Source organism: Fundulus heteroclitus, chromosome 2 (assembly GCF_011125445.2).
Source record: "Fundulus heteroclitus isolate FHET01 chromosome 2, MU-UCD_Fhet_4.1, whole genome shotgun sequence".
Lineage (NCBI taxonomy): Eukaryota > Metazoa > Chordata > Actinopteri > Cyprinodontiformes > Fundulidae > Fundulus > Fundulus heteroclitus.
The window spans coordinates 30,554,486-30,582,437 of NC_046362.1; the positions used below are offsets into that span (position 1 = coordinate 30,554,486).

A 27,952-nucleotide genomic window follows, 5' to 3' on the forward strand; every position below is an offset into this window, starting at 1 on the left:
TGATCGCTCTGCTTTTCTGTCGCGTTTCATGCAGAATAGTTGGAGGGAGACGCGTTTAATGCTCATATTAGTTGAAGAAATGGCACAAAAGGTGGCTTTTCAAAAAATGTTTCTGATAATATTGACTGAAACTAAAATACACTTCCGTTTTTAAAAGTTGCCAGCGGTCTCCAAAGCAGACCTTCGAGGATTTAAGTTTGCTTCCGGCCGGCTGAAGCGGCCTCCTTCTGAGGGCGGGTGAAGCGTGTTTACGCACAGCTACAGGGAATCCTGGTGCACAAATCAAGCGCTCCCTGCTGAAGCCACAGCAAACTTTTGCTCTTTGTGTCCTGGGTAGGTTTGGGCGGGTGGGCAGGAGGTCGCTGACCCGAGCCACGGCTGGACAGGAGTCAGTCGGTGAAGGAGCATCGACGTGTTAGCACCACATTTCTGTAACGTTTCCTGTCCGTGTTCTGGACCGCCGTCTCTCGCGCCGCGGCCCGATCTGCAACCAGCACTGGAAAAATCGATGCGTCACTTGGTGCAGGAGCTACCAAAAAACAAAAAAAAAAAAAAACCATTCGGGTCCGTCTCCACGAGAGCCGGGGCCCGCCTACGAGGAATGATGAATCAAAGGGTAGGAGTGAGAGTCTAAACGGCCATCTAGTCTGAACCGGGCACAACATTGTTTCTGGGAATAAAAATCTTCAGTATTTACAGACTCAAAATACTCTTTTTCAAGGCGGCAAGTTTTTTTCTTTTTTCAGTGTAGTTGTGTACAGATGGCAGAAAACAGGAGATCCAGGGGGGAAACAAAAAAAAAAAAAAAACAGGATGACCAAACTCTCTCCATCAGTGGCTCCAGATCTTCCCTCCCAGATTCCTCACAGAGGCCAGGGCAGGTCGCTGAAGTCGACGGGGCCGCCCAGGCCGGCGTCGGCCTCAAGCAGGGACATGATGACCGCCATGGCCGCCTCGTCGTTGCTGGGGCTGCTGGAACCGGGCTCGTCCATAATGTCTATGCCCAGGTGGGAATTATCGCCTAAACAGAAAAGTTGGGCATTGAGAAAAATTATGTCCAGGCACAAAATCAAACAAAAAATGCAGCCGTCATGCAGAGGACGGGAATATTTAGTGCTGATTGGACTCACTCATGATGGACTGGTTGGAGTAAGGGTAGCCTACAGAGTCGGGTCCAGGAATGATCCCTTGGCTCGGCAGATCGGACGTCCCGCCGTTCTGGATCTACAGAGGAAGCGCAGAGGGAAATGTGTCGGTTTAATGTGAAAACAGGACAAGAGGCTCCTGGGAAAGATGGCAAATCACACAGCAGGAATGGGCCGGTATGGAGCACCAGAGAGAGGCACATTTATCCAAGAAATGTCAAATTCCTTGGTTCTTTCTGCTTTACAGCTCACCAGTACAATTAAAATAATATTGAGAAGAAAAGGTTTTGTTTGTTTTTTAATTTGGGAAAAGAAAAAAAAAAAAAAGAAAATCGATAATACATTATGCACTATATAACTATGAAAAATATATAGAATTGTAATAAAAAAATTATCTCTCCAGTTATCTCATTATCTCTCCAGATATAATGATCTAAAAACCACTGGGTTCACCCCTTAAAAGGTGCATAGCCACATTATTTTACTTATTTATACATCAGTAGCGTACCAAGTTTTTATGAAAGATTATCACGTCCTGCTGGCGTATTAGTAATTATTCTGGTGTTTTTTGCTTTGTTTTCGCTCAGTTTGTTAGTAAATAAAGCCTTTTGTGTTTATTTCCGATTTTAACAGAAGTACATACTGAGCATGCGCAGCAGGGGTTAAAACAAGGAAGCGGCTAACGGCTGTTAGCATCTCCCAGCGAAACAATGACGAAAGGTCTAAAAAGAAAGTTCTTGAATTGAGAAAGCTTCCTGGAGAGGAAGCAAAACGTCTTCAACTACGGAAAACAAGTCCAGTTGTTTTGTTTTTTACCGTTTTTGGAAGGTCTAAAAAGAAAGTAAAAAAAAAAAAAAACACACACACAAAACTATATGATTCCAAGAGGGAAAAGACTGGAATGTTGCTGGGAATACAGAATGAATGTTGGTGTTCACTGAAGCGGACGCTTATGCTGCTGAGACTAAGATGTGACCACAGAGTTGGTTATTTAATGTTGATTTATTAATTAAGCAAACAGGCATTATGATAGTTCTGTGATACTGTCACTACATGTCACCACGTCTGTTTATATTTGTTAATCGCGCCCGAGAGCAATTAATTTTTTTGCTCTGGGACAAAAAAAAGGGACCAACAAGATGGAGGCTTGGTGTATATAACCTTATTTTATCATGATCAAATGGTTTTTGCTCTTTCTTAATAAGCATATTACATGGCTATATACCTTTAACATGTTACTAAATCACGGACGTCTCAATAATTGTAATACGCAGTGTATTTTTTTTAATCATTTTTGCTAATTAAACAAAAACATAAATTGTGAAGTTTATAATTTTAGTAGATGATGTCCATAATCATGCTACTAAAACTGTGGTCCTTTACTCTGGGCGTTAGAAACGTTGATCCAAAAGGTAGAAGAAATTAAAATGGCAACAAACTTTGATCAACTTAAAGAGTTCTTCTCTGTTTGAGAAGTTTAGCTGTAGAAATCCAAATATTAATCTGAGGTAATTAGTAAATCGGTAATGAAGTTGGGAAACCCATTAGATTTTCCTGTCTGATTTTTTATTTTTCAAAGCTCTCCACACGTGGGACACACTAAAAAAGGAGAATTAAATTCTGCACAGGAAAACTTGAGATTTGTTGGTGGTAAAAAAGTGAAAGTAAAAATAAGCAGGAACATGCAAACTTCAGTAGAAACAGTGAAAAGAGGCTCATCAAATAAAAGGCTGTTTGTGTCGCTGTGGTTCACCTTCTTGCCCCCCGGTGAGCAGGTGTCAGGTGGAGGGGTGCTGGTTATATTCAGAGGGCTGGAGCCACAGCTGGAGGGGGACGAGCCTCGAATCCTGGAAGAGAAACAGATACTTTCAGCGCCCTGAAAGAAAATACACCTCCAGGTGTTAACAAATTACAAGTAAATCCCAGTTTGTTTTTTATTTAATTTTTTTTAAACATTGACCGACAGCCGACCTGAGATTGAAATCCACAACACTCCTCACGGTTTTACATAAACATAGAGTGTTAATCTATTTCTCTTTAAAAAATGACAGCCTATCTGTGGTGCACGGCCGGCCTTTCTATGAATATATTCAGGAGAAATGTAAGAAATACGTTTTCATAAACGCTGGTTGGTCAATAGGGGAAAGTCCTACAGACATAAAGACTGCTTTCATTTCCCCCCCCAGCATGGGACTCACACCGGGAGAGTGAATGGAGGATTACCATTTTCAGTATCCTGCCATAAAAAGGCCCTTTGCCAGATGTTCCAGCATCCTAGTGACATGTTGGGGGGAGAAATGAGCTTCAGATACAGGACAGAACCTGCATCTGGCCCTGGACCCCTGCAGCTTTTAGCTAAAACCCTGCCAGTGTGAAGCACGGCTCTTTCTGAACGTCCCTCTGGTCGACCACCAACGACAGACATGTTCGTTAAAGCAGTTTAGACTCAAGACACCTTCACATGTGAACAAAAGTCCAGCGGCACCAATGAATGCAGTAAAAAAAAAACAACCACAGCACAATGATTTATTGTCATTACATTTACTTGAATTTGTTTTTTTTCTCCCCTGAGGTCACGACCGGCTCATGTTTTATGATAAATAACTTTTTTTGTTCTGTTTGATTAAACAGAGGCTGGTCTTAACCGTGAGTCAGAGACAAACCCAGATATCTGCCATGTCAAAATGTCCCTAAAGTTCAGCTCTGTTTAGTAAACCTTTAAAATGCCACCCTGTTTGCTTTCAGATGGCCAAGGGACACAACTGGTTAATTGCAGAAAGGTTCTTGTTTCTGTTTGGTCTGGACGATGTTCTTCCCATTTTAAAGACCAAATGCAAACTGAAAACAAAAAACAACAAAAATATCACGGCTGTGTAAGCGAATACTAAAATACTGATTCTTAAAGCAACTGAATATGCCCTACAGACTGCATTTTACAGTAGGTATTTTAAATATAAATGCAGACTTCAGTTCAGTTAATAATAATGTAATAATACAACTTGAAAATCAGATGTTTGGCAACCTTTATTTGCTACGTTTCCTCAAAGAGCCGTTGTAGATGACGACTGCTGTGGGCGGGAAGGACCAGGGACGTCCGGCCTTCTTTATCAGCTTGTTTCAGTTTTCTGCTGCTACTCCAACACTTCACTACAGATCTGATCGCACTCTGCACAACAGGCTCATAGAAGATCTGCAAAATCCTGCTGCAAAAACTGAAGGACCTAATATAGGGATGTGGAACTCCAGCACCCTGCAGCTTTTAGAGGCTTCCCTGGTCCAACGTGCCTGAATCAAATGGCTGAAAGTCCTCAGAACACAGACATGTTCTGCAAAGTGTCACTAATGACTGAATTATGTTATTCAGGTAAGCTGAAGCAGAGGCACATACAACAGTAATGGGACGCTGTCCCTTTAAGACTGGAGTTAGACACCTCTGACATAAAGCATCCTGTAAACGCTCGCAGCGACTTGACTCCTCTGTCAAAGTTCCTATTTTTACTGCAGTTTGTTGGGTATTTTATTGTGAAAATGTGTTATTTTGAAAAAAAAATATTAACTTCCGCCCTGCGTTCGACTTCTTTATCCAACGAGGACGCGTTACACACGATTACCGGCAGCCATCTTTATTGCAGTTACCACCACCGATCCACTAGGGGGAGCAGAGTCAAACCAAGTATTGTTTCACAACAGGTAATTTTTGCTTGTTGGTCACATGTACGCTGTAACCCCACACACCCCGCAACTCAGATAAAGTAAAAAATAACAATTTAAACAGATTCAGTCACAATTAAGGACAAAGTAAGTTTTTAATTAATCACTTTATTCTTTTTTTTTTACCTGTGTGGAGCAGGGAGGCTCAGCTTGGCTTTAAGTAAAGAAAGAGGGAACCGCCCTTAAGCAATCCTGAGAACAATTTCTGGCTTCAGCTACTTTTTCTTCAGTTAAGGAGTAAGAACGTCTGACATGAAAATGTTAAAAAGAGTTTAGATTTGCGTTAGAAGACATTGGAGTAACTAAAAATGTGTGGACATGATTTTAAAACTGAATCTCCATTTTATCAAACCGAGAACACCAAGAGAGTCACCTACTGTGGGTAAAATATCAGCTGCTCCGAGCCTCTCAACAGAACCACGCCTCAGTGCTCTGAGCAATCATTTTAGGCAGTGCAAGCATCACAGCAGTGTTCAGCAAGTCAAAAGTCCAACACTGAGATATTTTTCTCAAAGCTTTCCCATTTTAGGTTCTAATATTAAAGGTTCCTGGAAGGGCGGAGCAATAAAAGATGGTATGAGGGAAAAGAAATGCGGTGCTGTCAGATCGTCCAGCTAACAAACACCTGCGTGCAATTGATTTGATCAAATCTACTTTAGCTTTGAATGAAGAAAAATGCATTTATAAAATTCACTGCATCTAAATTTGCCCAGCATCCTATTTGAGATTTAAGCAACCTCTCCAGATGAGTCCGTCGTTAGTGGCTGAGGATTTGGAGCCGAGCAGAAACAGCTGCCCTATTTCGCCCCGTACAGAAGATGTGATGACTCTATATTTATCTAAAGTTTGAGTGTATTTTATTTTTATTTTTTTTTGTATGATGAGGAATGATACAGAACAGACCGTGTGAAATTCTCCGTGAAAAAAATAAATAAAAGTCAAACCCTGCTCACAAATTCTCCACAGATGCTTCCCGACTGCCAGCTTGCACAGGAGGCTCTCACTAGCTGTTAAATCACACCTTGGCTTCACGTAACAAGATCTGCATTACAAACCAGGCCGCAGTGATCCTCCATTACAGGAATATCAGGTTTTTATCCCCCCACTAGATCGGCTTCGAAACTGCAAGCGCTCGATCTGCTCCCCTCACCTCTGAATCTCCATCACCTCCTCGGCTATCATGCGGCCGATCTTCCCGGCGCCCGCTCTCGTGCCGCCTGGGATGCCGGGAACAGTCTGCAGAGCCCGTCTCCCCCCGCCTGCCCGGCCACAGCGAAGCAGGAAACAAGCGATTTATATAGTGAGACCACATTTGGACTGGCAGCGCAGGTTATGATTGTTTTTATGCTAGTTTTTTTTTGTTTTTTTTTTTACCCTCTGAGGTCAGAACGCTGTCCATACTCTGCGGAGATGCAGCAGACTGAGGGTAATCAGATCCTTCCATCATTGGACACCTGGAGAAGAAAAGCACAGATGAAGAAAATGGTCCTCCTCCCAGAGCCTGGAGCATTACTCGACCTTTAGCGATGAGGCTAGAGACTTTCAGTGCGTGGACACTCACGATACGACAGTGTTCGTAGACACGATGTACTCCACCTCCTTGGTCCAGGGGTTCATGAAGCTGAACCATCTGCTCCTCAACGTTATGAAGGAGCCATCTTTGATTTTGAACTTGTAACAGTTGGTGTTGATCTTTTCTCTCATCTGCAGCACTGGAAACACACAAAAAAAAAAAAAAAAACACAATTTGTCGTCGCTGTCCTCCTCTGCTGTGGCTAATTGGGCTAACCTGCGGACGATACCTTGTCTGTGACACTCGGCCAGGTGGCTGATGTCGTCCTGGTGAAAATACTCATAGAAGGAGGTTCCTAGCAGCTCTTGGGGCAGGTAGGTGAGGATAGCCGTTGCTCTGGAGACACAGAAATCACAGCCGCGCCGGTAAATCAACAAGAGTCTGTAGTTATTAATTTCAGCGACATTCTGAAACGTCGTTACTTGATGACTGAACGTAGCTCAGACAAACACAGAGGACCCACCAGGGAGCATTTGCACACAAACAAGCCACAGGAATAAATTGCTCTGTAGCCCCTTTAATGGAAAACCTCCAGGGTGGGATTTAGGCGCCTTTCTGTCATCTCCATATGTTTTGTTAAAAGGACAGATGGGGCGAGGATGGTGGAAGTCAGCCTCCTTCTGTGACGCCCCAGACTCGCCAAGCGAGGTGCACCCCCCCCCCCACCCCCACCCCCACCCCAAGCTTTGTGTATTCCAGCAGATCTACTGGCATGAACTGCAAACTTCAACCAGCTTAACACACAAACAAAAATATCTGCTTTACAAAATGTTTAGTTTCATCCCTCGGGGCTCCCGTAGTAAAAATGCCGACGGCAGTTTGCTTTACAGATAAAGATCAACGTTTGTGAAATGTTGAGAAGTAACGTCAAGCCTGAGATTGATGTTTCTTTCCTGGGTAGAGTTTAGTGAACAGTGCTTGTCAAGACTTAATACAATCTACTAGGTTTCCTTAGAAAGGAAACCTTTTGACCAATCTGTATAATCTGATTGGATTTGACTTTGGAAAGAGCCTTGAGATGACATGTATTTATATAGCGCCCATTCATGATACAATTGAATCGAATATTTTAGTAGTTTTTCTAAGAATTTGCAGAAAATCTCTTTCAGTAAAGCACTAATTGACAAGTTCCTGCAATCAGAAATGTCCCCTTGATGAGCTCTGACCAGTGAGCAGCAGGTCGGAAAAAATTAAACAAAACATTAAACAAAAAATTCCTTTTTTTAAAATCAACTGGTACGGGATTTTATTTAATAAGTGGATTCAAAGCAAAGCGCCACCATGAAAGGTTCCCCTGCCCTTAGAAACAGTGCTTACTGCCGTCAACGGAAACGTATATATTCTTAATTATCCTTTATGGCAGCTGCAGTGAATGAATTTCATGCCGTGGAACTCCATCAACAATCAAACTGATTTTTTAAATAAAAAATAAAAAAAAATAAGAAAAGGGGGACAGTGCATGTTCATGAACATTTAAATGTAAATATGCCAGAACTAGCCCGAAAGCTAGTAGTCACTGGTAGGTCAATAAGAAAAAAAGCAAGAAAACACCAAACGATCAGACACTAGACAGAGGACATCAATTAATCAATCAATAAAACAATAGAATAAAAGACAGTGGAACATTAACAACACTGCACATAGTAATAATCTGACTGTAGTGATCACAGAGCTGGTTCCCTGTCAGCCATCTTTTACAATTGGTTTTAAATGAACTGAATGTAGCAGGGATGTTATCCAAATTTCTCTACCCTTGACTGATAACACCGTCTGTGGGGAATTTACACAGTCACCTCCAGCAGATGCTCCCGTTACCTTTCCACTCGTGCTGGACTTTAGCTCAATAAACCCTCCCAGGGGTGGTGGACCCAGTCCATTTAAAACCTTAAACATTGAACAGGCAATTCTAAAATTTTCTAAAAATGTCCAAAATTAATAATACTGTATTTTTGGAGAATGAAAACATGATGAAAGGACAGAGGTTTTCTATTGAATACTTTTAAAGCCTTTTTGAATAGTGATTCTATAGTTTTTAAGGTTGTCAATGAGCAGTTAGTGATACAGTACTCATTTAGTTTAAATTAAAATAAAAAATTTTAAAATCACGATCATCTGTATTTGTAGGAATGAGCGATTTGCACCAAAAATAATCTCGATATTTCTAGGCTGCCGATATACGATATTTATCTTGATGTGTTTTTCTTTTCATAAAGTAATTATAAGAAGGCATCTTTGAATTAAGGCTTTATCCCAAACGTCTCACAGGCTGTCAATAAATATGAGAAACGGCTAAAAAAAATAACTTACTAGAAAACATAAAAGTATAATTATAATGCAACATAGGCTGTCTCAATATAAACAATATAGTCTCATCTTATATCTTTCTTTTTAATCACAATATTTTTTACTATTTCAATATATTGCCCACCCCTATGTATATGTAAACCAATTTAATGGTCCTTGTAAAACCCGGATCAAATAAACAGAATTCTGCATGGAGTCCTCTTAAAACATTTGCAGGAATCTGCTGATCAAATTGTAATAAGAATGGCTTCATCTGAACATGTGCATGCAAAATATTTCCACAAAAAAGTCTTGCTTTCAGATAGAGAGACAGGATTTTAATTTTTTTATTTTAAAGTCTCCACATTCTCACCTCTGGTCGACGAAGACAAACTTGCCATCGATGGCGTGTCTGGAGACGTATTCTGTGGGCTTCACCCTGATGTCCGCCGGGCTGGGCTGGGCGACGATGTGGGGGTGGAGGCGGCCGATGGCCACCAGGCAGCTCAGGTTGCAGCCCTCGTTGTCTGGCTCGTTGTCCTCGTCCAGGCCCATCTTAGTGGGCGGCCAGCTCTTCAGGTACCCTGTGCTGTGGATGGTGCAGAAGCTCTTCCGGTCGGCTGAAACGAGACGGAAACGGAAAACAGTCGATCCTTTTTGCCCAGGGGTTGAAATGAAATATTTACGCTTTACTGACGCTGGAAGAAAAAAGGCTTTAATTAGGATTATAAAGGACAGAAGACCTCCTGTTCCTGCTTTCATTCAGAGCGACGAAGGCATAAGGTGGTTCACATTAACAAGATGGAGCGGTTGCACAACACCGACGCCCTCTATGGGAACGTGCAAAGTCTATGGTCCTTACTAGGGAGGTTGAGGTCATTCAGTTCTTATGCTCCACTTATCTGGAACAAAGTCCCACAAGACTGTAAAAGTGAGTTCCTTTAAATCATGGTTAGAAATATGTTTGTTTAGCGTTGTGTTTAAACATTAACGTTCAATTCAAACTGTTGTAGTTCACTGAAACTTCATTAGATTATGTTTTTTAGTCCAACTTATCTTATATCCTTGACCTGCTGCTACTAGACTTAGACAAACTTTATTGTCATTTTGTATGCACAGAGTACGCACAGAACAAAATTTCCCTTGCATACAGCTTGAGAATTTCAGTGAATTGCAGTGGATTTCAGAATAAAGTAACTTGGCAGGAAAATAAAGTAACTTTACAGGATAAATAAAGTTACTTTGCAGGATAAATAAAGTTACTTTGCAGGATAAATAAAGTAACTTTGCAGGATAAAAAAGTAACTTTGCAGGATAATAAAATAACTTTACAGGATAAATTAAGTAACTTTGCAGGATAAATGAAGTAACTTTGCAGGATAAATAAAGTAACTTTGCAGGATAATAAAATAACTTTACAGGATAAATAAAGTTACTTTGCAGGATAAATAAAGTTACTTTGCAGGATAATAAAATAACTTTACAGGATAAATGAAGTAACTTTGCAGGATAAATAAAGTAACTTTGCAGGATAGTAAAGTAATTTTGCAGGATAAAAAAGTAACTTTGCAGGATAAATAAAGTAACTTTGCAGGATAAATAAAGTAACTTTGCAGGATAAATAAAGTAACTTTGCAGGAAAATAAAGTAACTTTGCAGGATAAATAAAGTAACTTTGCAGGATAAATAAAGTAACTTTACAGGATAAATAAAGTAACTTTGCAGCATAAATAAAGTAACTTTGCAGCATAAATAAAGTAACTTTGCAGGATAAATAAAGTAACTTTGCAGGATAGTAAAGTAATTTTGCAGGATAAAAAAGTAACTGCAGGATAAATAAAGTAACTTTGCAGGATAAATAAAGTAACTTTGCAGGATATTAAAGTAACTTTGCAGGATATTAAAGTAACTTTGCAGGATATTAAAGTAACTTTGCAGGATAGTAAAGTAACTTTGCAGGATAAAAAAGTAACTTTGTAGGATAAAAAAGTAACTTTGCACTTTACTATTCCACCGCAACGTTCTTTCCTCTGTATATTCTTTTTATGCTCTGCTCGTGTCCAGCACATTGAATTGTCTCGTCACTGAAACGTGCTCCACAAATAATCTTGCCTTCCCGTCAACAGACAGCTGGAAGCTTTCGTCCCGCCTGCGGTAGCCAGAGTCGTCTCTTTTCCTGTGGCCCGCCGAAGGAAGTGGGCTTCGGACTGGAGAGGCCGACGTACTAATGAGAAGCTGGTGAGGAAAACCAGCTCTGGGGTGGTCTGACACTCGACAGCTTAGAGTCGGTGTGTGAGAAGAGGACGGTGGGTAAAATAAGAGCTCTCCGGATTAACACCTCTCCCCCTCCTCTGAGGAACTGTGGCAGCTGGGCAGAGTGCTTCAGACGCTCACTTCTACCTTCTGCTATGAGACGCTACAACAGCAACGGATCTTATTTGTGGGATATTATGCACTTTTAAACGTTTGTTAGTGCTACTACTACTAAACATAGGCTTTTCAGTCCTTTCTTTTCAACCTGATTTCATTCAGTTGTAATCCATTTAAAGTAGAACTACAATGCTTTGGTCTGATTTCCTCGTTATTGTTGCCCCACAGCCTACATCAGCATGTCATCATGATTCAGGTGACCAAGTACTTCACTCACACCAAGCAATAGCTTCTAACGACCAGGACAGTGATGGTGGGTCAATGATTAGCATCTGACTGAGAATGCACCTAGGAGGATGGGTCTCCATGTCCTTAAAAACAGCAGCGCTACAACTGCAGGTTGCTCAGGTGTGAGCCACTAGAACTGACAAAGACTTCTGGATAGGTGTGGAAACGTTTTCAGAAAGAACTGAATGAAAGTCCTGTTTATGCCTGTTTGCTGGTGCTATAACCCGGATAACTGAGAATTGGCACAGGCTTTCCCAAGTACACAACAAAATGTATTAAGACTGAAAAAAGTGGATTTTGCACATGTCGTCCCCTGTGATACCATAATTATTGCTATCACAACTAGTATGGTTATATCTGTTATTAATATTCTATTTGTAATTAGAGTTTTGTTGTATTGTGTATTGAGCCATGTAAGGACTAAATATCCTGAATTCCATCCTGGCAAACCAAAAGTAGATGTTAATATTAGCTGTAGGACATTTCTTTTCATAAATGGCATTATGGATATAAGATAAGATAGGCTTTATTGATCTCACATTGGAGAAATTCACATGTCACATCGGCTCAGTGATCAGTAGTCATAGGAAAGAGGAGTCAAGTAGGACGAGGTGCATCAAATATATAATAATAATAATAATAATAATAATAATAATAATAATAATAATAGAACTTTATTGATCTCACAATGGAGAAATTCACTTGTGCATGTTAACCCATCCCCTTGGGGAGCAGTCGGCTGCCACTGTGTGGCGCCTGGGGAGCAATTGGGGGTTAAGGGTCTTGCTCAGGGATCCAGAATGGCAGCTTGTGGGAGTTGAACTCAGAACCTCTGGGACTGAAGCTCTGTGCTCTAACCACTAGGCCACCACTCCCCCTCACAGTGTGTCCTCATTATACCAAGGATCGAAAGGAGTAGGTAAGAAAAAGAAAAAAAAAATAAGAAAAAAAAAATACAAAAAGAAATAAGGCAGAGGGTGTCTTCTGTACATTCACTGTGGCTATATATAGCTTGGTATAAAAGGTGCAATAATTGAATTTATGAAGAGTTACAGTGGACTTTCTTACGTGCTTGTGGTTTTTTATTAGCTTCAGCAAAAGGCTAAAAATACATTTCCAGCGACCTGTTACGCTCTGCTGCACGACTTTGCTTTAGAGGCCCACAAATGTCTCCTGAATTCAAAAAAGCATCAGCAAATCCCACCAACGAATAAGCCGGGTCACACACAACCCTCCGTATGACTCATTTGTCCTCAGGCCTCCGCAGCAAAGAGACGCTGTTCCAGGAAAACCCTCTCGTGATGTAAGAAAGATTTTGTATTAAATCGGACAAACGGCAAAGGGAAGAAAAAAAAAAAAAAAAAAAAAAAAAACAGACTAAACGTTTATGCTGACTACTTTTTAACGCACATGATGAAAAACATAATACGCTACAAAGTGGACAATTTGTAACTGTGGTTGTATTAAAACAAGATTCCTGCGAGGTGCCCAGCAATGGAAATGAGGAAATATGGATTAGCTAATTGTCCACAAACTGATCACTGAATTAGAGCTGGACGATGATTCAATAACAATATACATCGATCGATTGATGTATATCGATGATAGGAAGAAAAAAAGGGTAAATAAAAAGATCAATAGAATAAAAGTTATCCTTCCTTTTGCATTCTAGCCTATATAGAATGCAATATATAATGTAAGTTAATATTACATGCGTTACATCGTCCCAACCAATCACAACGCAGACCCAGGAACGCTCCATCACCAAGCTCCGCCCCCTTCAAAGAGTTCAGAGAACATGCGTTCTTTTTTTCTTTTTAAAAACTTGTAGTTTTGCTAAAAAATTGCTTGAATAAAGGGTTGAGTTTGAATTCAGTGTTTGTGTGTTCTGCATCTAAAAATAGGTCGCTAAGCAAAAGCATGAAATGGCCAGGGCTGCACTTAAAATGTATGTTTTGAATTTGTTGATAATTATTGATAACGATGAATATGATTTCTATTTAATGGATGTGCTTTTTTTCCTATATCGTCCAGCCCTACACTTAATCACCCAGACAGCGCACGATTGAGCAATTTGTTGAACGAGAGAAGGCCATCCGTCAGGTGCCGTGTGCAGAAGCTGGAGGAGCTAGAATCAGTAAGCGAAGCCCTTCAGTTAGAGTTTACCGATTGTTACAGTGTCCTACCTCAGACCTGTGCCGTCATTGTTCAACGCTGAGGTCCTGGCATTTATTTCTGAAGACACAGACCTGACCAAAACAATCAAAGAAGCCATTCTGGGCTACCTGAACACTATAAAACTCTTAAGTTTGGCATCTACACTTGACTTTACAACGATCATGACCAGGTTGATGATGCAGCAAGGGCTGACGTCATCAGCGCGCCACCCCAGAAAGGTCAATAACATTTTTATTTGGACGATACTTTAAAAACATGACAGAGAAGGGGAGTTACTGGCCTCTGCCATTTAGGATGAGCTCAGGAGCTACCTAATGATCCCTGAGGAGGACGGTGATGTCAATCCTCTGGAGTGGTGGGAATCGCAGGAGGAGAATTTTCCCCAGGCTGGTGAAACTGGCCAGAGAATATCTAGGCATACCTGCGTCAAGTAGCCCGAAAGAGAGGGCATTCAGCGCTAACCTGACTCCGCCAGATAGATTTGCTCCGCATATCCATCTGGAAACCTTTCGTTGAAGTAATTTTGGGAAGGGGCAAAAATACTGGTTAGCTGATTGGCCTATGTTGGTGATAGACGGGCCAAATAAACCAATCAGATCTATGAAGCATATGACGTACTAACACAACCACAAGCTCTTGCCGAAACCAGTCGGGAGAGGAGCAAAAACATCTTTTCCTCTGAGAAAAGCCTCCAGACCAGTGTTTTGCTCTTCTTTCAGTAAATAAATACTCTGTAATTCCGATAAAACTTGCTCGATAGCCAAGCTAACGCTAGTTTCATCGGCTGAAGCCGCCATGTTCTTTAGACTGAACTGTCGTGCTTCTTGTTGCGTCACACCTCAACCCGCCTCAAAGCCAACGCTGATTGGACGTTCGTTTGGTGAACGGCTCCAAATTTTCTTTAACGGAAAGTAGCCAGACTGATCTGCGAGTGAAACCTTGAAAGCTTGCGAGATCAGGATGGTCTCACGAGGCTAATTCAGCGCAGGTGGAAACGTTGCGACCTGCCACAGGGCTTCACTCAGGCCTGATGCTGCTGTTTTCAGCTCATGACTTGAAATAACCTGCGCTTGTAAAAGTTGGCCTACATTTCTTTCTGCCGACTTCTGGCCCGATTTGTGTGCCAATAATATGGAAGCCCCAGATAAAAACCATGGTCCAACAAATTTTTTGTGCAGGGTGGCTGATGAAAAACGTTGCGTGTCGGACGCCGTGTCAGAGAAAAGCTCCGGTGTAAAACTGAATCAAGCCGACCTGTACTGAATCAAATCAACGTGTCATTACGGGAAAGAGGCAATAGAGTACCGCAGCCCAAGTAAAAACCTAAACTCGCTGGACAATCTGTGGTGAAAAAAAAAGAAAAAAAAAACTGTTTTTTTTTCCAGACACTCTCCACAATGAGCTTGATTTTATGTTGCAAAGAGGATCTTTTAAAAAATCCGTCTCTGGATGTGCAAAGCTGGATATCCCAGAAGACTTTCAGCTATAATCGCAGCAAAATGTGGTTCTAAAAACTATTGAGTCAGGGAGGATGGATATAAATAACACAATTACATTTAGAGCTTGTAACATAACGTGTAAAAAAAAAAAAAAAAGAAAGGTTTAATGGATTTGAGCACTCTGGTAAAGGACAGTAGTCATGACTTTTTGAGGGTGGTGAACTTTCTATAAATAAACCAGAGCTGAACAAATGCATTTAAGCAGGCAAACTTCCTTGGTTTTCTAACAGAAACGCCCATCTGCCAACTGAGGTGTGATTCCTTTTTATAATAAAAGGGGCAACTAAAAGTAGAAAAGACATCAGGGAATATGAGGCCGTAGCTACCTTTCTTCTTGGAACAAGTGGAGGGGAAGTCTTTATCTTCTACTTTAACAGACGGTCTGTTGCACTTCATCCTGCAGAAAAACGACCGTCTGGCTCCAGAACAGAGTCGAGATGGACCGGGGGTGATGTCCGTCTTCACGGGAAGACCGGCTGAAAATACAAACAACTCAAGTTAACCTAAAAGCTTCACAAACAGCCATCCCTACCCTTTAATTGTAATTAAATAATCCGTCTAATACTGCTGAGACAAAATCTAGTTGCTCATTTCATTCGTTTTTACCTTTGTGATCCTAATTCATTACATTATCCTGCTATGTTTTACCAAATATATTTAGATTTCAACTCATTCTCAACTTAATTTGAATATTTCTCTTTACATTTTAGTTCTTAATAATCTAGATAGGTTTTCCAAAATCTCTGTTTTTTTGTTGTTTTTTTCTACTGAAAGCAGTGGACTTGTACAGTTAATCTGTTGTGCTTGAAGATTTCTGACTCAGGCAGGAGGTTCATTTTTTCCTCCTGGGATCTCAAAGCAGATTAAGACGTAATTTCAGGAGGTGGATTTGTTATCCAGACGACTGGTTCTACAAAACAGATGATATGCGCTTGTTCTTGCTTACTTTTAGCGTCAATAAGTCTCTCCCGTGGGGCTGTATCCGAGGACGACAGCTGCTCTTTGACTTTAGCGATGTCCTTGGGGTGAAGGTAGTCGAACAGACTCTGACCTATCAGGTCATTCTTCAGACGACAGCAGAACAAGATGACGTATAAAAACAAAGGAAGAAAAACAACAACATATGCTTATATTAATGACACCGATTAAATTTTAACCCCAAAGTCACTCCGTTGTTTTACGGTGATGAAAACATGCGGTGAGCTGAATAAATCTCATCTTCCCTTCAGAAAAAAAAAAGTCAGAGCTGTGTTACTTTATCCACTTTGAGAGAAAAGTGAACATTTAAAGAAAGAATTAAGAGACTTCCCTGAGATTATCCATCATGCCTTTCAATTCATCTACTTTTACCATGTTATTGGCTGCATTTTCCTACTACTGTGAAAAATATTTTCTCTGACAGAATAAAAGGTAAATCCATCTGAAGAACTCCTGCTTGTTTTGCTGTAATTAGTTTTATCATCTCCAGCGACCGTGATCATAAACTTATTTTGTCTCAATAACCTTTTAATTATCTTGAAACACTTGCATTTCGTCTTCTACTTTGCAATAACTACACATTTATCCCTATAAAACCCATGTACAATCAACTGGATAATTGAGCATGTCTTTAAAAATGGAGAATGTATAATGATCAGGAAACAATCCCCCCCCCCACATTTAATTAACTTTTTTTAAACCATCAATTAGTCTTAAAAAACATCAAAAGCTATTTTTCTTTTACTCTACTGTGCAGAAAACATGTCCCTGTTCAATAATTTGCTGAATCTGCACCATTTTTAACATTAACCTCATATTTTCTTCTCCACTGTATCGTGGCCTAGTGCTTTCATGCTTCTTATACTCCAGCGGTGACATGTTAGGAGAAACTTTTTAACAAACGCACAGCTTTAACCAAAGAGTTATAATGTGATGGTTTGAAAACTCAAAAAGAAGTCACCGCCCAAACACGTTTTTTTTCTTAGCTTCTATTCACCGTAAATGTCAGCATACCTGGCTGTAGTTCAGAATCTTGTACACGGATTCGGAAACAAAGAGGATTTTGCCACGGTCACACCCGACCACAAACAGGAAACCATCAGCAGCCTGCGTGATAAACAGAACAACTCTGTAACGGAGACAGCAGCTTGAAGCTCTGAATGAGAACACTGGCGGTCCAGATCCAAGGCTGCAGGATCCCCAGCAACTCACCCTTAGTATCAGATGCTTCAGTTCATCATCTGAGAGAAAAGAAGGTTTGTAGTTTGCCTCTGTGTATGGGTTAGCGGCGCCTGAAACAAGAGCATCAGTAAATATTCAAACAGTACTTTTACATACAATAACTTTGTTGTTTTTTTTTTTTCCTTATTGAGAGCGGAAACCCCCTTTTTCTCTATCAACCCTACCAACAAATTAATTACCTATTTACAAACAGTACAGTACCATATTTGTGGCAAGGCAGATAAATAATTAGCCCAGACAAATGTGGACTGGCTGACTGTTTGCCCAGCTGCTGAATTTTCTGGCTTTCATAACCAATTTTCCATCCCCTGATCCACCATGGAAAGAACTCCCCTTAATAACCTTCACATTTCCCAGATGCTCAGACAAGGAGATAACAATTATATTCACTAATTACAGGTGCATTAAATAAATTGGATCATTAAAAAATTATTTTCTTTCAATAATTCTATTGGTGGAAAAAGAGAAAAAGTCATGTTAAATACATGAATTAAACACAGTATTTATGTTAATTCTGAGGATTATGGATTAAAGCAAATGAAAACCCAAAAATATTCTCTTTTTCTTCAGAAAATTAGAATATTACATTAGACCCCTCAAATAAATCTTAAAATTGAAATATGGCCTTAGTTAAAAGCATGTCCATGTACTGTACAGCTGTGGTTCCCAACCTCTGGGCAACAGACTGGTACCGGGCCACACAGAAAGAGTAAGTCACTTATATTATTTCCTTTTTTTTTTTAAATTATCAGAGTCTGAATGATGTTTCATATAGAACAATGGCCAGATTCTTTCCGTTACATCTATGGATCAGTCTTGGTGCCGGTCTCAGTCATATCAACAGAGGCACTGATGGCATCATACGCCGTAAACTATCGGTAAAGAATTGATCCCGCCCGCCACTACAGACGTTTGTCGCAAACTTCTAGGAGAGGCTGTGCAATGCTGGTGCCTTAAAAGTATGTAAGGATTGTTGTAATTAGAAAGAGAAAAACTGAGGAGCAAACTGGACATAATCAAGACCATTTGGGTGTCCCGTTACCCCTGGATGGGACCGTCTCGCCGCAGAGAAACAGGTTTAGGGCTCCCACCGAACCAGGGTTTTATTTTTGTTGTTGTATTTTTCATGCACTTTATACATGTTAATATTTATTTTGGAAAATACCCGTTTTTATGCTGGTCATGCCATTTAATTTTGTTGTATTCACCCGCCACAGATTAAAGGCTAGCCGTTGAAAATATTACCTAACATTTAATAGGTCCACTGCTGTAAAGTTTAACACTTAATTAATGGTCGGGGCTTCTTCTAAATGAATCTCAGCATTAATTCAATGTGGCATGGCACAGATCAGCCTGTGGCTCTGCTGAGATTTTAACAAAGCCCAGTTAGCTTTCATAGTGACCTTCAGCTCATCTGCAATGAAGACTTTCCAGTCTTTCATCTCCCTGTTGACAATACTTCAGATTCTCTGTGGGCTTTAGGTTAGGCCACTTCACTTTCCTTTCCAATCAAGCACGGTGACACCATGGCCATTAAATGCAGCTATTTCTAACTTTTGGCACAGCGGGTGGTTACCTTGTCATGCTGGAAAATGAAAAAGTGAAGCCAGCCTCTTGATGTTAGTCAGCAGAGGGAAGCATGAAGTACTCTAAAGTTTACTGATAGACAGCTGCTCTGACTTTGGACTCTGTGGAGCAACACCAGCAGATGGCACCCTAAATCTTCATTTGGCCCCAAACAACTGTGATTCTGTCCCTCTCCAACTCTTCCAGCAGACTCAGATCTTGATTTCCAAATGATATGCAAACTTTAATTTAAATCACAAAATAAGACTTTTGGCCTCTGAGCAACACCAGTTTATTCCTCAGAAGCTCAGCTAAGACACCGCTGTTGTTTCTGGTTTAGGAGTGGCTTAACACAAGGGTCTCTTTAAACACTGACTCCAGCTGATGCCCTTGACTTGGGGAATCTTCCCCTAATGGGCTTTGCTTTAACCTTTCCTTATTATGCTTGCATTTAGCACTCAAACTCTTTAGAAAAGGCTTTTAGTGGCTTGCCATACTAGTGGATGATGCCCAGGACTGTCTACTGGATATCATAACAGAAATAAATGTTTTAAATATATATACTGTGTGTAATGAATCTATAAGAGTGTATTGTTCAAACTAAATGAGTAAAATAAACTCGCTTTACAATGACATTCTAATTTGTCGAGATTAACAATTTTTATGCACTTTTCAGTTCTAGGAGTCTACTTTTGACTTCACTGAGGCCCAACAGTCTCAGCTAATCCTCAAGTCTCTCTAAACCACATCCCAACCTTTCTTGAAGTTTAGGCTAACCTCTAGGGCTGGGTATTGTCTAGGATGAGCCAATTCGATAAGATTCTCAATACATAGCTCACGATACAATATGATTCTCGATATAGCTCAGCTTGATTTGATTTGACTAAATATTGATATTTATTAATTAAAAATAATGCTCAAAGTCATTCAATCAACAAAACCAGCCAAATATTCTATTTATGTTCAATTTATTGAACACTGATATATTAACAGGAAAATAAAGTGCATTTGGTTCAATGCATTTAACGTGTCACAGAAACCAAAAATGTGCCCAAACGTCTGATTTTAGGGACGAAGGCACTTCTAAAACCCTGTCGGCCATTCCGCAAATACGCCTCACTTGCACTTCCTCGCTGTGAACAGTAATGGCGCTCTGTGATAACGCCCCCTAGGGGTTTGGAGGTATATGTATATTGAAAGCGAGAATATCAATATTAAATTGTTTTTAAAAACATCGATAATAATCTTCGTATAGATTTGTATGCACAGCTCTACTAACCTCTGAGTGTTTTCATGTGCTGGACCGCCATACGCAGGACCGTTAGCTTATCCAGTTTGCGGGACATCGCATTACAGGTGGGGACGAGAGACGCCAGCTCGTCGATGAAGCTGTTCATCTTGTCCCTCCGACGTTTCTCGATCTGGCTGTGAGCCTCTCTAGAGGGTAGAAGGCAGCAAACACAGTTTTCATGAAACTAAATCCTGCATGTAGCTCTGATGACAAAGAAATTAACCAATCCTCCACAGAGCTCCTTTCTTCTACTGTGAATCAGCAAGTAGATAAAATATAACAATAATAAAAAAAAAAAAAACGTCTGGCATTCAGTTCATCCTTAATTGTAAGAAAGGAAAGAAACAAGAGAAACTGGCCAACTTGCCAATTACACTTTCACATTAATAACACTGCATCAGACAGCTGCTAATTAACCATTAGGAGTGCCATTACAGGATTTTAATTCCTTATAAGCAGATCTAGAGAGCTCTGTTTTCAATCAAGCCAAGTGACACTGAATCACTGTAAGAGAGACTAGATGGTGGAGAGAGAAGAAAGAAGAGCAGTGCTTGTACCTTGCATTCTTGATCCTGCCCTGGTGGTCACTGCAAGGAAAAGAGGGATCGTTAAAAAGGAAAAAAAAAAAAAAAAAAAAAAAGCAAGCATAAAATGCAGCAGATTTTAGGGTTTCTTAAAAAGGTACAGAGAGGAAAGGTGAGGATGGAAGAATTTGGGCTACAGCAAGCCTAACAGGTTCTCTAACCTCATTTTATGAGGTATAACAAAGTCAATGGAAGATTGACTGTCGCCCATAAAACCTCCCCATTCTTTTCTAATCACAAATAAAGTTGCATAACAACAGGAAAAAATACCCTCCCCACCCAATTCTTCCTGCTTAGAAAGAGTTCTTGATTCTCTAGATCAGACAACCTAAAAAAGTCAGAGAGGAAAGATTGATTTGTCCACAATATCGGACGATCTCTGACACGTCTACTTAAAACCATCTCGAACAGCTAATAAACCAAATGTCACGTGTGGTCCTCACAATGCTGTATTTATCCAAACAAAATACCCAAGAAGTACAGTTCATTTTTTTGAAATTTTATTTACAGTGTTTGAATTTAACTGCAGAAATCATGGAGTGTTTAATCTGAGATTTTCGGGTAAACTGAGAAAGGAACCAACTCCTGTCAAAACGTGACAGACCAGTGTGTTACAGCGACAGAAGAGGTCTAACATGACTAAATATGTCTCCCTGAAGACAAAGTGACTAATAAGTAGGGATGGGTACCGTTAAGGATTTATGGATACTACTACTCTTAATGATACTCCTTATCGGTCCGGTATTTTATCGATAATATTATCGAAAGTTATTTCTTTGATTAAACAAAAGGGTTAAAAAATGTGATCACTGACTGGTTTAAGTTTTTAAACATTTGCAACAAAACCAAAAATAAATAAAAGTACAAATTATTTGTTAATAGAAATAGAGTAATAAAAACACTATATAAATAACTTTATGAACAAAACTATTTCTTGAATAAAAAGTATGTTGTAGGAGAGAGGAATATCAACACTAAAGACAGAAAATTAACCTGAATAAACAATCTTCAGTGAGGAAGTCATTACTGCAGGACGAACAGCCAATGGTAGCTGAGGTTTTTTTCAGTATTGGTGGGGTTTAAAAATGAAATTGGAGGAAGCACAAAAGATATTTTGTATATTATTTGATACTTTTAAGCTTTCAACCTCTGGCTGCTATGGAACACGATGGATTTGGAAATGTTGGCAGCCTTTTGGAAAATTAAGGGACATATCTACATGCTCTTGGGTAGCGGTCTCAAAGTTCAGACCTCGAGGTCTAGTGTCTAAAAATGCTTAAATGTGTACAATGTGCCTGAACGTGAGCAAGAAAATGGTTTAATATATAAAAAGATCTGACATACAATAAACCTTCTCTTTACCTTCAGTCTATTTGTGTTGGTGCTTAAATTAGACAAAAATTACCGAACGCACTTCTTCCATTTCACCGATACTGGATTCCAAACAAGGCATTCACCGATATGGATAAACTAATCTAAATAACGTTAAGATAAATTTAACCATTTAAAATATTAAAAGGAGATAAGCTGGAACTTTACAAGGGGGAAAACAACAGCCTTGAGATAGAAGTATAACTGTGATTATTAGAGTCTTACCTGCCCAGTTTATCCTTATCTGGATCCATGTCGCTAAAATGGAGGAGAAAGATTAGCTTCAACAAAAACATTTTAAATGGCAACAAGGCTTCAGAAATTTGTTCAGTGGGTTACATGGGCTCTCTTTTCCACTCTATTAAATATTGCCATGCAATAATATTCAATGCAATGATATTTAAATTTAAGACTAATTACATTTTCTAGATCTATTAATAGAGTTTTGTTTGAACTTACTCAAATGAGAAGCCATCAATTCTGAAAAAAATAAACACATTGAAGAATCAATTTATGCCACTGAAATGATTGAATCGATCAATTTGATTTGCAGAGTTGCTTCATACAACAAGGAATTTGACTTCAGTTTCCCTTTGAAGACATTTTAAGTTCGACATACATACAAAAAAAAGTTAATGAAATATATGCAGAGGTACGTGTGGTTATATAGAAAAGAGATTGAAATAATTATATAACAGAACTATTTGAGAATGTTTACGATGTCTGAAGTGTAATGAAACACTGGCTGCTAGTGTTTAATGGTGCTTGTGTTAAATAAGATGCAGATCTGATACTAATGGGACAGAAATATGTTTCAGCTCATTCTTAACTGTCCATTTCTCTTATTTTTACCTTGATTTGTAACACTTTTCCCTTTTTTTTGTCTATGTAACAACAAACCTTGGCGAGGAAACCGCAACTGTGTAACTTCTTCATCCCCTAATTGGAACTTTTCACGTTAACTGTGTGGGTTTAAGTTAAATAAAATAGATAAAACTGTCGTCTTTGTGTCCTTACTGGTAGTCTGTACTGCTGCCTTTCCTCTTGCGGTTGTAGTCCATGCCAGGCGTGCTGATGGAGCTGGAGATGAGGTCAGTGGAACTGGGGGACATGAAGTCAGTCATTGTAGACGAGATGTCCATCCGCTGGTCTGCCATCAGGTCATCTGAGTAGCAGACGGACGGAGTTAGAACAACATGGTCTTTGCTTGCATTTTAAAATATACAGCAGCAGGAGGAGTCAGTCTTATCGACATTTGTAAAACAACCACGAAACGATTTGAAAAGCTTAAATGAATGTTGCAGCTCATGTAGTTTTTCATGTACGCGTGCGGAGGAACCCATAAAGAGCTGTGGCTGCTTTTAGCACCAAATATTGCATGTTTTTTTGTTTGTTTTTTGTTCTGCATCTGATTCCCTTGCATGTAAATCGCCATCTGTTCTGGAATCATAAAGCGTTAGGAGGTTTGTATATTACACAGAGGTAACATGCAACGGTATAATCAGTGGAAGAAACTTAACAGCAGCTGCACCTCAAAGAAACAGAGCATGATTGAAATGTGTATTTATGTCACGCATTTAATTCAAAATGTGAACGTTGCACATTAAATGGATCCATTAGGCAAAGCGATTTTTTTAAGTGTTTGTTTTTATTGATGTTGGTGGTCATGGCTCACAGCTAATGAAAACCTAAACTTGATTATTAGATAAGACCAACAGAAATATGGATTTCTGGAACAGAAATGTTATTTTTTTGCCCATGTTATGGCCTACATAATCCTACATTATTTATTCTAATCATACTCAGAGATAAAATGAATTTAAATATCATGAAGTGTTAACATTTACTTAATTTTGAAAAACCAACTCCTCTGGCTCCTGTCTGCCTCGCTGCGAAGCTGCTAGTGAATGAAGCTACTGGTGGCTACTGCGCCGCGTTTCTCTCAGTAGAGAAGGAAAACTAGAGACAACAGTCCAGTGTTTCCTACTTAGCGACTCACATTGGGGACTTTTCTGACCTCTCTAGCAACTTGTATTCAAAAAAGCAATTAGAAACTAATCTAGTGACTGTTCTCTGTGTTTTTGCCGATTTAGCAGCTTCATGTGAAAGCAGCAATCCATCTACCGTTACTGTCTCTCGCCAACTGCTGGAGCTGTGTGGTGTCTGCCTATTCCCTCAGCACTGTCTCACAGGCAGCCGCTGTATGAATTTTGTGAGAAGGCAAGTTATTGCACTATTAATCACAATAGGGACAATCATCTTTGTTCAAGTGGAACCTTTTATTTGTCTTATTTTAAGGTTTGCACTTCAAGCCCGGTAGGGAAATTCATCTAGGTTTGTTATTTTTTTAGTCAAATAAAAAAAAAGTTTATTTGAATGATTTCCTTGTTGTTTCTAGTTTGTCTGTTATTAAGAAAAGAAAAACGATAAAAATCATAAATCAGATGTATTGTGAAAAATGGCACTCTCATAATTCATGCAACGTATTGAGTGCATATACTGTACATTATTTGTACAAACATTTTAGTAGGCCAATAGTTCTTAAAATTTCCCTTTTTGTAATAAGTGGTACAATATTCAAATTTTCTGAGAAACAGCTTACTGGGCTTTTATTACCTATAAGCCATAATAATCCAAATTACCAGAAAACACTTGAAGACGTTCTCTACAACTTCAGAGTTTCACTTTTTTTCAATTTAATTATTAAATTGTTAAAAAAGTTACATTTATCGAGATCCACCATTATAAATGCGGAAGCTCTCTTTTCAGAGTTCAACTCTGCAGAGTTGCTGAGAACCTCTGACGAAAAAACCCCTGATAATTGAGGTTTAGGTACTTTTTGCAGAGGCGGTAATTTACATAAAAATCAGCAGTTTGTCGTCTAGATCTATGCATGAAACCTCAGTTACGTGTGGGCACACTGCAAAATTGGTTGGCAGGGCGAATTTGAATTGAACAAATGCGTAATCTCCAATCTGCTGCGATTTACCAAGTGCAAACATCATAAAACCTTTTAGCGATTCGAGCCTCGACACATTGTCCACATTGCACGCAAGTCAGGCAGAGAAAAAGTTAATTATGCATAGGTGAGTCAGACCACCACAGCAATAATTTCACTGGAGTGATGAGTTGCCGTGAGTGAGAGTTCACAATTGTGAGCAGATAGCTGACTAATAAACCGCCGCGTGTGCAGGGCTAGTCATGTTTGTTCTGACGGATAAATCTCAAAATAAGAATCAATTGCTGAGGTCATAACGAGTCTCTATGGAAATATCTGCAGGTGGCTACTGCACAATCTGAATAGAACACGCAGTCTAAAGACTGCTTAAAATACGGCTGAGTTAGGAGTTTCACAGCTAAAAGACAACATTTAAAAAGGTCTCACTCACCACAGATGTTCATCACAGCCTCTGTATTAAAATCATCTCCTTCCATCCACTCTTGAGCCCTCAACTGTGAACACACACAAAAGCATCTCTTGTAATTTCTTCAGACAGGAAATGTGGTACGTTTTCACCCGGTTAAAGACCTTTACAGATTTAGGAAGAGGTCATGTTTACATTCATGCTCCTCAGTCAGACATGCCAGTACTCAAAGGACAACCAGCGGCAGGAAGCTGACCAATGTCTGCAGAATCCCACTTTTATTTAGTAAGTTAAGTAATCAATCGCTTTGCAAACCTAAATGAGCAGCCATGACGATGGACTCCCGGTCGGACAGCAACAGATGGATCTTTGAGATGATTTTCGTAATTCTCTGCAGTATTGAATTAACGTACAGCTGAATGTTCATATTTGATCAGATGTATATTTGGATTGCAAAAGAAATACTCTTGTTGCTCATTTTTTAAAATCTATGCATTAAAAGAGAGCGTACTTTCTTTTTACAGCAACTCAAGGTCATGCACCATTGAAGACATGCATGGTAAACTCTTAGCCCATTTGTGTTTTGTGATCCAGCTGAATATGACAACCTGTCTGGACGAATAACCACACAGACAAAAATGACACTACTCAAAATCGCCTAAATGTTTTATATTTTTTAAACCCCTGAATGACCAGGAGCCAATAACTCCTATGAGCTACATTCAAGAATATTGTGTCAAATTATTCAGCCAGTGACAAAGAAACGGTAATTCATAAAGCTTTAAAGACATACTATGCAACATTTTTCAGTTAATTAATGTGTTCCATACCGTTTTGGATGATTAAATGAGTCATTTCAGGTCGTACAAAGGTTTTCTCGGCCGCTCTGGTGGTCTGTGGGGGAAATACCGCACTTGCAATTGCAAGAGCCCTCGGCCCGCACCCACAGGCTCATAAGTCTCGTGGAAGGCCGCGAGACTCGGTCTCGCTTTACGGCGAGAACTCCATGTGTTTTTTCCCTGCCATTCACTATATGCACGCGCGAACGCAACAACAAAGAACCGCGAGTTAACGTCAAATAAACATGCAAGCATATCGAGTGCTTTTTTATTATTATTATTATTATTATTATTATTTTTTTTATTTTTTTTTTTTGAATGACGGCGAGGCGGTAGCGTGAGTTTGGCTTGACGGAGAAACCAGAACAGCTGAGCATCTTTATGACAGTGCACTTTTACTTTCGCCCTCTGGGGGGAGCCTTGCTGGAAAATCAACCCCGGTTGCATAGTATACCTTTAAAACTGACAAACTAGGACAGTTACCGTAAGACAGCGAATTATAAGGCGCATTACATATTCTTCCCAAGTGTGTAATATCACTCTGCCCCGCCAGTAGGGTGATCAGACGTTCCCGACTTCCGAGTACAGTCCCTGTTTTAGATGACCTGTCCCCGGCAAACCTCACCCCAATTTCAGAGTATCATGATGTGGTGAAAAAAGTTTAGTGCGACCAGAGGTATTTACCAGGTCCTGTCGCTGTCCCGACGCAGAAGACCTTTGCTGAATGCGCCTTCTCACACCCTGTCAGCGTTGCAGTTCAGACAAAACAAACCAACCCCCATGCAGAGATTCTGCACTTAACAAAATCAGAGACGTCCCCGGTTTTCATTAGAGAAATCAAATCTGGTCACCGTACACGGCTTTCTCCTGAGAGGGAGGGCTATCCGTCTCTGTAGGGAGGACAGAGTAGTTGGACGACACTGCCCTGTTTCCAACGTAAGGCCAAAATAACTATCTATATTGAATTAACTTACTTTATCTATTGTTGCTGAAATGCAGGAGATAGGCACCAGCACCCCTCGCGACCCCATCAAGGATAAAGCAAGTAAGAAAATGGATGGATGGATGAGTCTATTGTTGCTAGCGCGTACTCCGAGCGCGGACTGCCTTACATGAATGCACTTCTAGTTTCGACGTTACAGTCAGGCAGTCTGGTAGACAGCTTAGAGGTCCTATCAGGTAGTGACACAGTGTACCGTAATGCTCTGAATATCCATTGAACGGAGCGGATTCGTGGCTTACCAAAGTCGTACTTACACATAACAGAGTTTTGATTTCATTGTACCACATAAAACTGGTCAGTAACCACAAGTATGACTATAAGACGCACCATCAATTTGAGAAAATTCAAGGACTTTAAGTGCCCCTTATAGTCCGAAAAATACGGTAGGTATGCGTTTCATGAAACCTCACCTGGATTATCATTTGATGGGAACCAATAAGAGGTGGGAAACAGAGCTGCTTTAGATACCTGGAAAGGAAACTTGAACAGGCTTCCTGGACGCGCCTGGTGTCGCCTGGATCAGTCTGGTCCGCTCCGTTTTGATCTGCTCCGAGTCGGGTTTGATTCAGTCTGACCTAGTTTCATCCGCTTTGATGCGGTTTGCCTTAATATGACCTGATCCTTAAACAGCTGGTCTGACCCGTCTGCCTCTGAAAAGAGGAAAAG

General features: G+C 40.0%; 1 protein-coding gene across 1 annotated transcript; it reads right to left on the bottom strand.

Moving 5' to 3' along the window:
• Nucleotides 1-712: 712 nt before the first annotated feature.
• On the bottom strand, nucleotides 713-27,952 carry arntl1a (aryl hydrocarbon receptor nuclear translocator-like 1a). The gene is made up of 19 exons (XM_036124764.1): nucleotides 27,755-27,952; nucleotides 25,469-25,532; nucleotides 23,097-23,244; nucleotides 22,539-22,559; nucleotides 22,305-22,337; nucleotides 20,682-20,711; nucleotides 20,113-20,270; nucleotides 17,238-17,317; nucleotides 17,040-17,132; nucleotides 15,994-16,111; nucleotides 15,374-15,523; nucleotides 9,086-9,332; nucleotides 6,659-6,765; nucleotides 6,418-6,568; nucleotides 6,231-6,310; nucleotides 6,007-6,115; nucleotides 2,899-2,992; nucleotides 1,131-1,224; nucleotides 713-1,021 (listed from the first exon to the last, which is right to left on the bottom strand). The coding sequence occupies exons 2-19, from the start codon at nucleotides 25,512-25,514 to the stop codon at nucleotides 864-866; spliced, it is 1,917 nt and encodes a 638-aa protein (XP_035980657.1). The 5' UTR covers nucleotides 25,515-25,532; nucleotides 27,755-27,952; the 3' UTR covers nucleotides 713-863.

What these genes read in the sequence shown, in the direction of transcription:
- arntl1a (XM_036124764.1), bottom strand. Translation starts at nt 25,514, where the DNA reads ATGGAAGGAGATGATTTTAATACAGAGGCTGTGATGAACATCTGTG. An exon ending in ATTGATGGCTTCTCATTTGA is followed by an intron (nt 22,338 to 22,538) that starts GTAAGTTCAAAC and finishes CCTCCATTTTAG; the next exon opens with CGACATGGATCCAGATAAGG. An exon ending in TTTGTCTTCGTCGACCAGAG is followed by an intron (nt 6,766 to 9,085) that starts GTGAGAATGTGG and finishes CTGTGTCTCCAG; the next exon opens with AGCAACGGCTATCCTCACCT.